A 16,712-nucleotide genomic window follows, 5' to 3' on the forward strand; every position below is an offset into this window, starting at 1 on the left:
TTTACGCCACTCCTTACCTGAACCTCTCCTGTTCGGATAAAGACAAGATCAATGCTCTTATCCGCATGGCTACCAAAGCAGCGCTAAACCTACCAAAGAGCACTAGCACGGACAGACTCTTAAAATTATGAATGCACAACACTATACAAGAACTTATAGATGCACATCGCTACACACAGTACCTTCGTCTGGCTGGCACGGAAACTGGACGATATATACTGGATTCTCTGGGCATTCGCATACCGGCACACACGACAGACTTCATCTCTCTCCCTCGAGCCATACACTCCGCGCTTATCCTGAAACCCCTTCCTAAGAATGTCCACCCTGAATACCATCAATCCCGCCGAGTCGCGCGAGCCAAAGCTCTCCATAAAGAATATGGCACTTTAGAGGATGTGCGCTGGGTGGACGCCGCGTGTGGTACAGACCGTTCAGTAGCTGTGGCTTATCATCCAGCAGCCCCCCCCCTTTACTCATTTCATAGACCCACCTTGTACCCCGGAAGAAGCAGAGGAAGCAGCTATAGCAATAGCCATTGCCCAAACCAATGCGGCTTATATACTAAGCGATTCCAAAACAGCCATTCTTAACTTCGCCCGCGGACGCGTCCATCCCCCCGCGTGGCAGATATTGAGAATGTGCACCCTAAATCCCGATAGGCGTATTGAGCTCGTGTGGGTGCCGGCTCACTCTGGCAATCCCGGAAATGAGGCCGCCGATAACATAGCCCGAGGACTTATTTGCCGGGCAAATGGCGACCCCAGCCGGGATTTCTCGAGGGAGCGGGCACACACGTTCTCAGAACTGACTCAACAAGCACGCCTTGCCCGTCGACTCTATCCCCCTCCCCACCCCCGCCTATCCCACTCCCAACAAATCCTCTAGAGGCGACTACAGACCCGTACTCTTCCTACCCCTCAGCTTCTATCCCACTTCCGCCATGTTTCCCCCGAGTGCACTCTCTGCGGAGAACCGCACGCCACCCTAGACCACATTCTCTTCGGCTGCCCTGCCGATCCTCCCCCGCAGGGACAGCCCGCCATCGGTACATGGGAGGAATGGGAGGCTCTCCTTGCGTCGCAGGACCCGGACGCGCAACTTCGCTGTGTGAACCGGGGTGCCAGTGCCATGGCCCTACTTGGCCTGGACACATGCGCGTAATGTGAGGGCTGTGCGGTGGCCCTGAGACCTTGTACGGTCCAAACTCACTTGCTTAATAAAGTTTTCCATCCATCCATCCATCTGTAACTGGCGCGATGATAAGTTTACCCTTATTGCATAGCTTGATGTCAAGAGAAACCAATGGCATGCAATATAACAAGGGGCCGCCGCGGTGGCCAGTGGCTATGGTGCTCGGCTGCTGACCCGAAAGACGCGGGTTCGATCCCGGCCGCGGCGGTTGAATTTCTTTGTAGGAGAAATTCTTTGGAGGAGAAATTTCTTTGGAGGAGAAATTCAGTGCACGTTAAAGAACCCCAGGTGGTCGAAATTTCCGGAGCCCTCCACTACGGCGTCTCTCATAGCCTTAGTCGCTTTGGGACGTTAAACCTGATAAACCAAACCAAACCGCAGTATAACAAGGTCCTTGCTGTAGAATTTCAAACTCTCGGCAAAAGTTGCCTAGCATATTGCATAAGTTCACAAGGATTTGTTGTACACAAAGTAAATTACATATAGGGAACCAGCACACAAAAATGCATGCTGCCTGGAGATTTCATATTTGTAGCTGCAATAATAAAAATTTATTTTACGACTCTCTTCCCCCTTTAAGAAAAATGAAATTAAATCGAAATTGCTTTCAAGGAAAGCAAATGCCTACCTCTCATATCTTGGTGTACACCCGAAAGGAATGCACACCACAGTACACGTCTCTAAAGCAACCTTAAAAGACAGCACCGTATTCACTATACGCGCGGCTCCTCCTCCGCCTCGCCGCCCCTTTTTCCTTCGAGATAACCAGGCTTAAAGTTAGCTAAGCCACCGCCAATTTTTTTCTCTCTCTTCTCACTCTTTACTTCTCTTTCTGAGATATTAAATTTCCTACTACGAAAAGAAAGTCGTAGCAACTGTCTCGGTCTTCGTGCGGAAAAATTCAGGGGTGTTGTTGTTGTTACTCATTAACCCGACCTCATCATCCACAGACACTTCGAGCACCCCTCCTGCAAAGAAGCAGCGCACTTCAGACGCCACACCCCCTCCCGTGCTTCAGAAATAGACTCAAAATTATTAGCACACGAAGCAAAATTTGAACACAAACTAAAAAAGCTAGACGCCCGACTCGAGGCCAAATTCAATCGCCTTGCCGCCACCCTCGCCGAAAAACTTAAGCAGCGCATGGACGCTATGTTTACCAAGATGATGGAGCTCTTGGAACATAGCCTTACCCATCGCTTCACCAAACTTCAAACCCCCTCCACTACCCCCATCCTACCTCCGCAAGCACAAACCACCTTTCTGAGCAACACATACCAATTGACACCCGTCTTAACCTCCTCAATCCCCCTTGTAAACAATATGACGGGGGAGAGCACTAATTACCTCCCCATTTTAACTTGGAACTACCGAGGCTTCCGGGCCAAGCTCGCACCTTGCAACTTCTCCTTCCCACCATCACACCCACGCCCCACATACTTCTTCCCCAGGAGACTGCACACCGGGCAACCATCCCCAGCTACACATCTATACACTCGAGTACCACTAACACACCCAGGGGGTCCACACTCATCCACCGCAGCCTCACGTACAAAACTCACCACATGACGCCTGAGACGCCTTGCATTATCACAGAACTTATACATCACACACATTCACTTCCTTTTATATCTATAGCAAACATATACCACCCCCGTTCCTGCCGATGGCCCCGCTAGAATCACTTTTGCGAAAGCAACATCATCTAGCAGGGAAACATCCCCTACTCATCGGTGGGAACTTCAACAGTGAGCATACTGACTGGGGATACATAACCCCGGCAAAATAGAGGTCGCAGGCTCTGGCTGCTCCTGCAGAACCTCCAACTCACTGCGCACAACACGTTTGAGGCGCCTACGCGGATTGTCAAAAGTGTCATCATGGACACCAGACCGGACCTGACGCTGAGTCGCTCCATCCGCGGCGTTAATTGAAACAGAACACAACATACACTGGGAAGCAATCATTACATTATACAAATCACTGTCCCGTACAAACCACCCCGGCACGCAAATACAACACACAAACTCATTAACTGGGATGCCTTACGCGCTGCAAGCGCGCCCTCCCCGACACTGCCATCGCTGACATCGACGCATGGATGCAGTCACTCAAGCATGACGGTCACCACAACACGCGACACATTCAAACTACAACCGAAACCCCGACCCTCGACCCTCGACACGCGCCTAGCCCACCTCTGGGAGGCTTATCACAGCCTCCTGGAACGCTGGAAAGGCAACAAACACAACATAACCCTTAAAAAGCGGCTGGCCACGCTGCAGAAAAAAATCAAAGAGCACTCGGAGGAGCTCTGCCGATCCAACCGGGGAGAGATATGTGACGGCATCGCCGGAAACCTGTCCAGCAAACGCGCATGGCAACTCCTCTGACACAACATTGACGCCACAAGCAACAAATCAGCAACACAGCATCACGTGACACGCCTCACACATGAACACATTGACTATCCGGCCACCCTCCTAGACACACTTCAAACCCTGTACACCTCTCCAGGCGCCTCGCACCTCCACCCTACTACACAGGACAAGCACCAACTCGCCAACTCCAACTGGGTGAATAGTTGCAAACAGCCGCGCGACAAATGTCCAGCCGAAACTTGTGGCGTCTCTCTCGAGCCCTCATCGACTCAACCCGAACACGAACCGAAAAACAAAAACATTTGCAGCGAGCCATGCACGCGTTCCCCGGTAACACGACTCAACTGGCACAGAAACTTCAGGACCGGAATATGTGTAGAGCCCAAGACAACCGTGGATCTGCCTACTCCTATGCAGGCAGAGAGAACACGGAGCGGGATCATCCTTTCCAGCTCCACGATCTGCGGGCGGCTCTCGCCAAAATGTAAAGGGGCACAGTGCCAGGAACGGATAAGGTCACCGTCAAGCTTTTGACGAACCTGCCCGACTTGGCATATCAGTCCCTCCTGGAATACGTCAATGCAATTTGACGCGGGGACACCCCCCTGCCAATCGAATGGAAAACGCCTCTGGTCACCTTTATTCCTAAAGCTGGCAAACAATTGACAATAATAACCTCCGCCTCATCTCTCTCACCTCATGTGTGGGCAAACTAATGGAGACGATGGTGCGGGATCGATTATCTACATGTCTTGAACACAAACTTGTCTTTGAGAGCACCATGTTCCGATTCCGCGCACACAGATCCACACAGGATGTCCACCGGCAACTCAGTCGGGAAGTCCGTGACCCCCTTGAAGGCCCCCATAATGACAGGGTAGTACTCGTCTTGGATATTAAAGAGGCATTTGATAACGTAAGACATGAGATCATACTCACTAACCTAAGCCAGACCGAGCGTGGCGCGAACACATTCCGATACATAAGCCAATTTTTAATGGATCGTCAATCCTACACTCGAATACAAGATAGAGAGAGTGGTCCTTACCTACTCGACACACGGGGAAACCCCCAAGGCGCGGTACTTTCCCCGCTGCTCTTCAATCTGGCCATGATGCACCTGCCGGCCCAGCTGAGTGGAGTCACCGGCATGCAGCACGCCCTGTACACCGATGACATCACTTTGTGGGCCACGCAGGGCAGCAAAGGAGACATTGAAACCAGCCTGCAAACAGCGGCGACGATAGTAGACTGCTACGCCCGCCACTGCGGTCTTCAATGTTCCCCTCAAAAATCAGAATTCGGGTGCCTCCGCCCCTCACAGAAGTGCACAACAAAAATATCTCTTTCTCTTGAGAGTGGTCCCTTACGCGAAAGTGATTAGATGCGGGTACTCGGACTCTACATCCACAAACACAGGCGTCCAGGCAATACATTATCCAAACTCCGTAGGGTGGGGGACCAGGTGGGCCGCATGGTCCGCGGGTTTCCAAAAAACGCGGAGGGTTACGAATTACGGAAACCTTGCGGCTAGCAAACGCCTTGGTAACTAGTCGAATTCTCTATTCGAGTCCTTATCTCCACCTACGGAAAAAGAGGAGGACGCCCTTGAGGTCATCCTTCGCAAAATTGTTAAACGCGCCCTTGACCTCCCCATCACTACTCCAAACAGCTGGCTTATGGCCCTCGGGGTGGTGAATACTTTTCGGGAGCTCCGGGATGCGCACCTTACAAACCAGTACGCGCGCTTGTCGCTAACGAAGTGGGGTCTCCGCCTTCTCGCTCGACTCTATATCCAACACATCCCTCCAATGGAAAACAGATTTCACAGCCTAGAACTGTGGAGACGTGCCCTCCACATGCGGCCTCTTCCTGCAAACATGTCACATGAAGAACATAATGGTCAGCACCTGGCACGAGCGGAAGCGCTAGCCCGACATTATGGCAACAAAACAGGTGTGTACTACGTGGACGCCTCCGGCCCTCACAACGGGGGATGGTAGTACACGGCCGCGGTAGTTCACAACAGCAGCACAGGTAACGACCTCACTTTCAGAGCCTTCGGTGCAACACAAGGAGAAGAGGTCGCGATTGCACTCGCGGCCTCACATTCCGATTCAAAATACATAATCGTCGCATCGCGAGGGGCCTGTCGGAACGTCGAACAAGGGTGCACTCCATTCCTAGCCTATCGAATTTACCAAAATTGCATGCGGGATACGGACCCCGCAGCGTTGCCTTATATGGGCCCCTGCTCATAAAAGGTTGGCAGGAATCTGAGCAGCAGACGCAGCCGGCCGCGAGCTCGCTCACCTGGCTGCTTTCTCCTCCCCACCTGATCAGAAACCGGATTTTAATCCGGTCCATACCTTTAAAGATATCACAAAGTACTATCAAGATAGCCATCGCCTTTACGCTAGCCCATGAAAAGGCCTCAAGAAGGCGGATGAGCTGCTCCTTCTCTGCCTCTTCACCAATGCATTGCTGTGCCCGGCAGCGCTAAAACATTTTGACCCCTCCTTTAGCGGCAGCTGCCCACACTGTAGTGCAGTGTCTTCTGACACTTATCACATGGTGTGGGCCTGCCCCTCCAACCCCGCTATTCCCCCCATCCCCAACCCAACCCGGGAGGACTGGGAGGCAACCCTGCTCGGCTGCCACGACTTACAGGCCCAACAAGCCTTAGTCGGGCGCGCCCGGGCGGCGGCAACCGCCACTGGGCTCCCATACTAGGGACCTCCACCTAGTTTTTGTAAGGATCGGTCCCTTACGGGCTGATCCAAACATACCTCCTGCTCATTCGTAATAAATGTTTTCACCACCACCAGGCCCGTGCAATTTCATTTTCATACTTCTCTCAGTCACAACAACAACAACAGCCCGAGCAGATCTTTTAACTCTCCTCTATCTGCACGTGGCAGCGGTGTTTGCTCGGCTGGAGCCAGTTGGCAGGCCCGTGCAATTTCCTTTTCATCCTTTCTCGGTCGCAACAAGAACAACAACAGCCCGAGCAGCAGACGGGCAGCAGAAGAGCCATCACGCCGGAGCTACGCTTGCCCAGGGCCGCCCTTCTTTTTTGTTCTAGCCCGTGGTGCTCTCGGCCCTTGTATCATGTAAAAGCCCGTGTACATATTGTACACAAAAGTTCTTTGACTCATCGTCGCCTCGACCGTTTCTTGGCAAGGAGGCCCAGTCCCAACAGTGGTGGAAGCGGCGGGATGCCAAATCCCAACAACAGCTGAGATACACTTCGGCCCTCTGTCTTCCTCCTCCTACACGCCTCAGAGTATCGGAACCCCTCAAGGGTCCGTCCTTTCCTCCTTTTTGTTTAACATTACCCTCATCCCCCTCGCCCGAAAATTGGCAACCATTCCCCACCTCAAGCACACTCTTTATGCCGACGATATCACCCTGTGGACCACCCACGGCACTGACTGCGGCATAGAGAACACCTAACATTAAGCAGCCATCCTCACCCAAAATTACGCACGCACAATCGGACTGTCTTGCTCCCCAGAGAAGTCCGAACTGCTCCTCATCCGGCCTCCCCCACTGCCATTGAACTGAATGGTGACCCGGTACCTGAGGTTGGCAGCCTCCGTGTATTGGGCCTGCACATCCAGAACAATGGCAAAAACACCCCCACCTCAAGAAACTTAAGCAGGTTGTAGGCACGATATCGTAGTTACTGCATAAATCCCAGTCGTCACAGTGGAAGCATTCGACGTCACCAAGACCAAAGAAGGCCTGCCAAATGCGCAGCAACGTCGAAGTGATGCTGACTACTTTTTTGTATTCCCGCTGTTTGGCACACCACGAGTACGGACACCGCATGGTCAAACAATGACCAAAGAGGGATGTCCTCCGTGAGGGATGTCCTACGTCGCCTACGTGGTGGTGGTGGTGGTGGTGAAAAACATTTATAGTGCAATAAATTTTTTACAGAGAGGTGATTGGGGTAGGCCCTATTGGCCCTTTCCCCTAACAATACTAGGTGGAGCCCCTATTCCGGGGCCCCATTGGCAAGCAACGCCGCCCGCGTCCGGTGAACCAAGGCCTTTTGGGTATTTAGGTCCTGACAGCCGAGCAGGGCCGCCTCCCAGTCCTCTCTGGTGGGGTTGGGGTTGGGGGGGATAGATGGGTTGGATTGACACGCCCAAACCATGTGGAAGGTGTCAGTCACCTCCCCACAGAACTGGCACGTGCATCAAAGGATGCGTTGAAATGTTTAAGTACCGCCGGGCACAGTTCAGTGTTAGTAAGAATTTTGATGAGGAGGCGCTCGCCGCGCGATCCAGTCCCTTACAAGGGGCCGGGTAGCGCCGGTGCTCCTCCTTGTAGCAATCGGTGATGTGTTTGAATGTAAGGGCCAGATTGTCTGATTGGGAGTAGGCTTCCAAGGACAGGGAGATAGCCCGGGGAGAGAGTGCGCGGGCGGCCTGATCGGCCTGTTCGTTTCCCTGTAGGCTCTGGTGACCGGGGGCCCAAATCAGGTTGCGTTGAGTTGGATCTTCGCATCGGCAGCTATATTGCAATATGCGCCAGGCAAGCGGGGGAGCCCAGCCCAACTCATAGTTCCGACAGGCCCCTCGCGAGTCGGTGATGATGTGTTTCGACTTGGGAGTAGTGAGAGCCAGAGCAATGGCAATCTCCTCCGCCTGTGTTGCGCTGTAGGCTTTGAAAGTGAGCCCGTTAACTGTGTTTGTGTTGTGTACGACTGCGGCCGTGTACCACACCCCGTGGTGTGTGCCGGCAACGTCCACGTAATACACATGTTGTTGGTTACCGTAGTATCGCGCCAACGCTTCCGCGCGCGCCTGGCGACGACCGCTATGGTCTTCTCGGGACATGCTGCGGGGAAGGGGTCTGACCCGGAGGGCGCGTCTCCAGTGTTCTGGCACTCTCTCCCTTTCCTCAATATGGTAGTCATGTTTGATGTGTAGCCGGTCCAAGAGGCGGCGAGCGGACGTGGTCTGTGCAAGACGCGTGTATTGGTTGACTAAGTGGGCTTCTCGAAGCTCCCGGAATGTGTTTACCACGCCCAAGGCCAGAAGTCGCTGGTTGGACGTGGTGACCGGGAGGTCGAGAGCCCGCTTGATGACTTTCCGGTGGATGACCTCCAGTTGGCCATCATCATGTTTGCGCAGGTGCAAGTAGGGGGTTGAGTAGAGGATTCTACTCGTCACGAAAGCATGGGCAAGCCGCAGTGCATCCTTGCTTCGTAATCCGCCCCGCTTGTTGGAGACCCGGCGGACCATGCGGCCCACCTGGTCTCCCACTGTGCGAAGTTTGGGTAGGGTAGTGTCGACCCTGCGTTGATGGTATATGAAGAGACCAAGGACACGCATCTCCTTGGACTCCCGAATCGGTCCCGAGGGGAGACTGATGCAAAGCGGAGTTGTGTCCCGTGGGGAGGGACGTATGTGCACAAATTCTTATTTAGATGGGGCGCACTGGAGTCCGCAGTAGGCCGCGTATTCGTTGACAAGGGTCGGCGCTGCTTGCAGGCAGGATTCCATGTGGCCCAGGTTACCTTGCGTGGCCCACATTGTAATGTCATCCGCATAAAGATCGTGATGTATCCCGGGCAAAGAAGACAATTTGGAGGGAAGATGAAGCATTGCCAAATTGAAGAGGAGGGGAGACAGGACCGCGCCTTGAGGTGCTCCCCTCGAGCCGATGGTGTATGGCCCGTGTTCCGCATATTGTATGCGTATGTCGGCTTGACGGTCTGTAAGAAATTGTTTTATGTAGTTGAATGTTTTGTGGCCACAGTTGGTGTTACTGAGGTGGTCCAGGATTACTTCGTGTTTGACGTTGTCGAATGCGCCTTTAAGATCCAAGGCCAGGACCACCTTGTCGTTGTGGGGACATTCGACAGGATCTAAGATGTCGGGGTGAAGTTGCAGAAGTATATCCTGTGCTGACTTGGGAGTGCGAAAACCGAACATGGTGTCCGCGAAAGTGTGCTGTGTTTCGAGAAAATCGGAGAGTCTGTCGCGCACCATCGTCTACATCAGCTTGCCGACACAAGACGTGAGGGAGATGGGGCGAAGGTTCTCCACATCAATAGGTTTTCCGGCCTTCGGAATAAAGGTCACGAGAGCCGATTTCCAATCGAGAGGGAGAGGAGTCTCTCCGTCCCAAATGCTATTGATGTATCTGAGGAGCGCGACGTAGGCTGCGTCGGCAAGGTTGGCCAAGAGCTTGACCGTAACCTTGTCGCGCCCGGGTGCAGTGCCCCGCTTCATTTTGCTTAAGGCTGTCCGGAGGTCGTGGAGTTGGAAAGGCTTGTCCAGCTCCGTGTTCTTTTCTCCTGCATACGAGAACGCCGCCTGCCCGGGGTCCTTAGTGGTGCACAGGTATCGATCCCTGAGCGTGTGCGCTAGCTGTTTTGTCGTTCCTGTAAAGTTGTGCAAGGCCCTATGTAATTGGCGTTGGGTTTCCGTGCGTGTTTGTATTGGATCGATGAGAGCGCGGAACAGGCGCCACGTGTTGCGGACAGACATCTGGCGAGCAGCCGCGTTGCACCGGTCCACCCAGTTAGTGTCGGCTAGCTGAGTAGCATATTCCGCTGCCTGTTGTGTGAGTTCGAGGATGCGGTTCTTTAGGCGTCTGTTATGTTTCTGTTTCTTCCATCGCTTCGTGAGGCTGCGACGGGCCTCCCAAAGGTGGAGAAGGTGGTTGTCCACGTCTGTTCGTGTTTCTGTGAGCTGTATCTACTTTTCGTGTTGTGTGAGTGTAGACGTGAGCGATCTGGACCAGGCGTCGTATCCCGACTGGAGGGGGTCTACGATAGGTAGAGAGGTGCGGAAAGTCGTCCAGTCAGGGATACGAGCTTGTTTTAGGGGGCGTTTCAGGGGACGCATGTAAATGGTTGTCTTGATTATACAGTGATCACTACCTAGAGTGTCGTCTGTATTCAGCCAGTCGGCATGGCGTATGTTGCGTGCAAATGTGAGGTCCAGGCAAGTATCTCGTTGAATGGAATTGCCGACACGTGTTGGGTTGGCGGGGTCAGTGTGCAGGGTGAGTCCAAGTGTGGAAAGAAGTTCCGCAAGCTTCCTCCCACGCCTGTCCTCCCGGGGGTATCCCCATAGCCTGCTCGGGGCGTTGAAATCGCCGACGATTAGGAGTTGATCCCTACCCGCCACCTGCATAGCTTGAGTGAAAATTTCAGTGAACGTGACGTTCTTAAGTTTCGGTGGGCAGTAAATATTTAGAATGTGTACAGGTGGGTCAGACCGCTTTAGGGGCAGCACTGAAACCATCGTGTATGGGAAAGACGGTGTTGTGGGAAGTGTGACCTCCTGCGCAGTGTATCGCTTGTGAACAAGTATACATGTCTGCGGGGTTGTGTTGAAATGTAGTGTAGTTTGTGAGTTTGGTAGCAGCGCCGGGTTCCTGAAGGGCAACCACGGCGACGAGGAACTCAAGGTTCTCAAGAGGGGGAGATGAGTCCGCTTCTTGTGGTTCTTGAGACCCCGGCAGTTCCACTGCGTCAGTCTAAGCGGCTGAGTTGTTCTTGCTCGCGACTTAGGGTTGGGGGCCATGGTCGGAGGCGGAGGGTGGGGTCACGTTGTTAAGACTCCCCTGTCCGCTAGTGCCCGGCGCAGACGTGCAGGAGTCTTCCGAAAAGTCGAACTCATCGGGAATAGCTCTATTGAATTTTGAGGGGTGCGCGGTTAGCGTCCCTGATGGGGCCTACGCGTTTAAGTACGCGCGGATTGTCTTTTATCCATTTTTGGATAATGTGCGTTACGGCTTGTGTCACCTGTGCGATGACACTCTCCACCTGACGCGCGATGGTATCATGGGTAATTTTGGGGAGGTCAGCCAATTGTGTTTCAATTGCGGTCACCCGGGTCTCCATGGCCGCGGCGCGTCTCTCCGCAGGAGGAGGGATCTCCCTGTCTGTTGTTTTCTGCCTCGTCGCTCGACGCGGGCGGGGTATGGAATTGGGATTTGAGCGAGTTAAGCTCGCTGGCTAGTTTTTCGTTTTGAGCTCGCAAGAGGGCGAGCTCGCGCTTGAGTTCCTGCGTCTCGGCGGTGCTGGTGGGGGAGGAGGGAGAAGGGGAAGGAGAGGAGGCGACCCTCGCCCAGCTGCCTACCTTGGGTTGGTTGCAGGCGGCGCCGCCAGATGAAGCGCTGAGAGCTGGGAACTCCGCTGCTCCGGGTGGTGGCGTTACCGTTGCTGTCTTGCCAGGGGGAGGCATGACGCCACGTCGTGGCGTCTTCTGGTTGTTTTGCTGCCGCCCTCCCCGTGTAGCGCCGGCATTGGCTCCCTTGGATGGCGTCCTGGGCCCTGGCTGCGGCAACTTAATAAATTTGGCGGTGCATTCGCGGGAGCTGGTGAGGTGCGGGCCCCCGCAGATTAAGCACATAGGATTGCAGACGTGGGGGGCCATCCCCTCAGTACCAAGCCCCACGTTTTGGCCACAAATGCCGCATCTTTCCTTGACGGGGGTGGGACAGTTGTCCACCCGGTGCCCCAGTGTGCCGCAACGGTAGCACGCTGGCACTGTTTTTTTGTATTCCTTGACGGGAGTCAGTTCTGCGTTATAGTGGACGTAACGCGGAACGGTGCGTCCCTCGATAGTCAGCACAGCTACATTTGATTGACCCAGCTTGCGCACATGAACTAGTTCACCACCGCGCCACTGCACATTATGTTTTAGTGACTCGCTGGTTTCTAAGTTGTGAACAGATATCACACCGCGACACACATCACCGGTGAGCTTGAGCTGGCCGTGAAATGCGAGCGATCCTCGGCTGGTGTTGAGTTGAAGGTCCGTGAGCAGCTTTTTAACCACCTCTGGGTTCTGCGTGCCACAGACGATGATGTTCTGTTCCCAATTTGGTGAAATGATGATGGTGTTCATATGCTGCCTACCGATGAGTTGCGAAATGGCAGCGCCGAGCTCACCTTCCTGGAAGGCCGTCTTGAGGGAGACCGTACTGCGTGGCCGCAGCACGATCACGTAGTCGTCAGGGTTCATCCTGACCGTTGGCTTGGGAGTCCACTTCGAGACTGGTGGAGAAGTCTTCAGTGGAGGTGTAGAAGACGGAGCGCGAGCGTCTCCCGTTGTTGAATTGTTGAGAGGTGTCTTGGGCACTGCCGCTCCTCGTGCGTTCTGCCGGCGGCGGCGCCGGCTCTCAACGACTTGGAAAAGGGCAGCTTGCTGCGCCGAAATGGTGGATGGGCCGTCCTCTGGCTGGCTTACAGGGACAGGTGACCACGACAGAGTCGTGGGGTCGTATCCGCGTTGTTCAGGCACAGCCATGTTGAGAGGTTGGCCGGCAGGCGTCTCCGCAGCCATCGGCGGAGGAGCCGGAGCCGTTAGGCTTGGCTCGACCGCTACGTGGTGATGCGGAGGGTTGCTCGAAATGGCCGAAAATTCGGCGTACCTAGGTGTGATCGAGTTCTCCAGGATCCTGCTGACTTTACGGTTGCAGTCGCACAGGTTTGATAGGCGTTACATCAGGTTGCCGCGGTTCCAGCCGAGAAATCGACGGAGCCGATGCACCACGCGTCCGATCGCTCCGCGCTCAAACGCGGCGTCCCCCCGATCGGCGCGATCGCCTACGTAATTCTGTGTAGCGCAAGAGACCGGAGCTGAGGTCAACAGGAAATTGTCGCATCCATCACGACAATGCTCCTGTACATTCCTCGCACTTGATTCAGACTTTTTTGGCGAAAAGCCCGACTCCTGTAGTTCAAAAGGGTCCTTACTCTCTTGATATGGCCCCCTGCGACTTCTGGCTGTTTCCCAAAATCAAGAGGCCATTAAAAGGAGCGCGATTTCAGACAAGAGAGGACATTATGGCTGCAACGACAGCTGAGCTAAACTCCATACCGAAAAACACCTTTTCGGAATACTTTCAACAGTGGCAGCACCGCTGGGAGAAGTGTGTAATGCTGTGCAGCGCAAGAGACCGGAGCTGAGGTCAACAGGAAATTGTCGCATCCATCACGACAATGCTCCTGTACATTCCTCGCACTTGATTCAGACTTTTTTGGCGAAAAGCCCGACTCCTGTAGTTCAAAAGGGTCCTTACTCTCTTGATATGGCCCCCTGCGACTTCTGGCTGTTTCCCAAAATCAAGAGGCCATTGAAAGGAGCGCGATCTCAGAGAAGAGAGAACATTATGGCTGCAACGACAGCTGAGCTGAACTCCATACCGAAAAACACTTTTCGGAATACTTTCAACAGTGGCAGCACCGCTGGGAGAAGTGTGTGGAGTCCCAAGAAGACTACTTTGAAGGTGATTAGGTTTCCAACGCTCCAGTTATGCCAGTTTTTTTTTTCTTCGGCCAAAGGTCGGATACTTTTCTAACAGACCTCGTAGTGTGGTTAGCAGCCGTGTCTGCAGCGGTGCCGATAGCCGTGTCGACAGCCTTGTCGGCAGGTGTGTCGGCCGTATGGGTGGACGCTGCCTGCACGGGTGATGAAGCGACAGCAGCTGCGGTGGGCTCCTCTTCATCCACCCTCCTCACACTACCTCTCCCTCCAGATACGTCCCCAGAAGCTGCAGAGGAAGCCGCCATTGCACTTGCTATAACCCGCACGGAAGCCCGGTATATTTTAACTGACTCTAAAACTGCGATTCTAAATTTTGCTCGAGGCCGAGTTCATGTCCCTGCTTTTGGCATACTGGACTCGCCCGATGCACCCCCGCCCCGCCAAGTGGAGCTGATATGAGTGCCTGCGCACTCCGGGAATCCCGGAAACGAGGCCGCCAACCTTTTAGCCCGAGGTTCTTTAAACCGGGCTCAGGTGGCCTCGGATCGGGGATTCACGAAGGATCGCATGCACTCATTCAGTGAGCTGACCCAGCAATACAGAGCCTCTCGCCAGCTCTACCCCCCGCCCCACCCCTCCCTAGATAACAGACACGCAACACTCTGGCGCAGATTACAAACACATACTCTCCCCTCGCCCCTTACCCTAACCCACTATCATCCCTCCTTCCCCACTCCTGCTTGCGCCCTATGCCCAGAACCCTTCGCTTCTTCCCTCCACATCCTTTCCCTCTGCCCGGCGGACCCTCCCCCGCGGGACCTAGAGAACCTCAAGACCTGGGAGGACTGGGAGACCCTGCTGCATTCGGAGGACCCGGCCGTGCAGACCATCGCCACCGGCCGTGCTGCCAGTGTTATGGACCTCAGGAACATAAACACTTGAGTGCAGTGGGGTCGTGCGGGGACCCTGGGGCGTGCCCCGAATTCCTTTGTAAATAAAGTTTTCTCTCTCTCTCTCTCTCGGCCGATGTGTCCGCGTTATGACGGGTGTCCACCAAGATATGCGAGACAGTTACTGCGTAATTTCCATTCCTCAAATACAATTTTCAGTTCCTTCATTACGGCCCCTCTTTCTTCTTTCACTACCACTTTCTCTCTTCCTGCATGGCGTGGTTCGGGTGTCCACCGAGATGACAGAGAACTGCGCCATTTCCTTTCCTCAAAAAGCGTTGCGTTCAAAGGGCCCCGAACGGGTGGTGGTGTTCCGTGGACTTCCTGGCAGCTCTACAACACGCTGTCGAGTTCCCCTCCTAAAGTGAAGCTTAAGCGCCGTTAATTAGCAGTTAATTAGTGCTGAGTGATTAATCAGTAATTAGTTTATTGCTCAGCGGTTATGGTGCTCGGCTGCTGACCCGAAAGACGCGGGTTCGATCCCGGCCGCGGCGGCTGGAATTTCTTTGGAGGAGAAATTCTAGAGGCCCGTGTGCTGTGCGATGTCAGTGCACGTTAAGAACCCCAGGTGGTCGAAATTTCCGGAGCCCTTCACTACGGCGTCTCTCATAGCCTTAGTCGCTTTGGGACGTTAAACCCCATAAACCAAAACCAAACCATTAATTAGTAATGTGCCATTACTTCGTCGTCAATTATGTGTGACACCACCCAGTGGTGACGTCAGCAGTGTTACATAGGTAAAGCGGTGCGGAAAACGCTTTCGCCTTTACGCGCTTTAGACAGCCAAAGTGCACACATGAATTTTTTCATTTTCCTTCCCTTACGGCGCGGTTCGGGTGTCCACCAAGATATGAGAGTTTCCTGGCGCACTGATTGATTCTTTTTAGTTCCTATATTTTATTTCTTTAATTTCTTTTTTTATTCTCGTTTCTGTGCTTATATTTGTTTTTTTTTATTATGGAGTGGGCGGCCATCTGCGCTGCGCGTGACGTCTCTCGGTTTCGCATGCCCAGAAGTGGCAAATCTGGCCTCCGGCTCACGCGAAGAGCGGGGTTTACCAGCCTATTTCGATTCAAAAATCTTTTGTAAATACGGGTAATCGAACTCCCACCCCCCGGTCTTTAAGTTTTCGAGGCGCTAAGCTGGTGTACCTTCGAGCCGCGTGTGATGCGCTGCTCCAGACATCATGAGCGGAAGCCTCAGACGCCTCAGTGACCTCTATGGACAACAGCGTGCCTCATCAGGGTCCCGCAGATGAGAAGCTCGGTGTTAGCGGAGATCCGAGCAAGGTATCAGGGGCGGAGGGCATAGGAAGTGCTGGCTGGTGAAGAGAGGGAAATGACAGCCCAAAAGGCTGTCAATTCGCCGGCGGCGCTCCCTGCCTCGACGAATAGAGTCGCATAATGTACATGCAAGAAATGGTGGGGGTAACAGCTTTTGACGTCACTGCCCTTAACCGCAGAGGCTTGCGACATCGGCGGCGGCAGTGCAAGTTAAAGCACCTATTTGAAAGCTGTAGCGTGAATGTAGCTGCAATTCAGAAAACTAAAAGTGCTACAGTTGAGGGCACACAACTGCTCTTGAGGTGTTTCTACCACGATATGATATTACTGTGAGCCATTCGCAAGGCTTGACTGGAAGATGCACGGAGATGGATGAATACATTGGATGCGGCTGACCTGTCGTATTGCATTGATGATGAACGCGCGCACGGCCGCAGTCGTACACAACACAAACACAGTCAACGGGCTCACTTTCAAAGCCTACAGCGCAACACACGCGGAGGAGATTGCCATTGCTCTTGCTCTCACTACTCCCAAGTCGAAACACATCATCACCGACTCGCGAGGGGCCTGTCGGAACTACGAGTTGGGCTGGGCTCCCCCGCTTGCCTGGCGCATACTGGAATACAGCTGTCGATCTGAAGATCCAACTCCACGCAA

The 16,712-nt window shown here is 53.8% G+C and overlaps 1 protein-coding gene across 1 annotated transcript; it reads right to left on the reverse strand.

Annotated features, from left to right (window-relative positions):
• Positions 1–7,470: 7,470 nt before the first annotated feature.
• On the reverse strand, positions 7,471–13,254 carry LOC149328739 (uncharacterized). The gene is made up of 2 exons (XM_089559709.1): positions 11,687–13,254; positions 7,471–7,684 (listed from the first exon to the last, which is right to left on the reverse strand). Exons 1-2 carry the CDS (start codon positions 12,893–12,895, stop codon positions 7,541–7,543), a joined length of 1,353 nt encoding a protein of 450 aa, XP_089415835.1. The 5' UTR covers positions 12,896–13,254; the 3' UTR covers positions 7,471–7,540.
• Positions 13,255–16,712: the final 3,458 nt, after the last annotated feature.

This window comes from Amblyomma mixtum, chromosome 9, assembly GCF_055824585.1.
Source record: "Amblyomma mixtum isolate Tamu chromosome 9, ASM5582458v1, whole genome shotgun sequence".
NCBI classification, from domain to species: Eukaryota; Metazoa; Arthropoda; class Arachnida; order Ixodida; family Ixodidae; genus Amblyomma; species Amblyomma mixtum.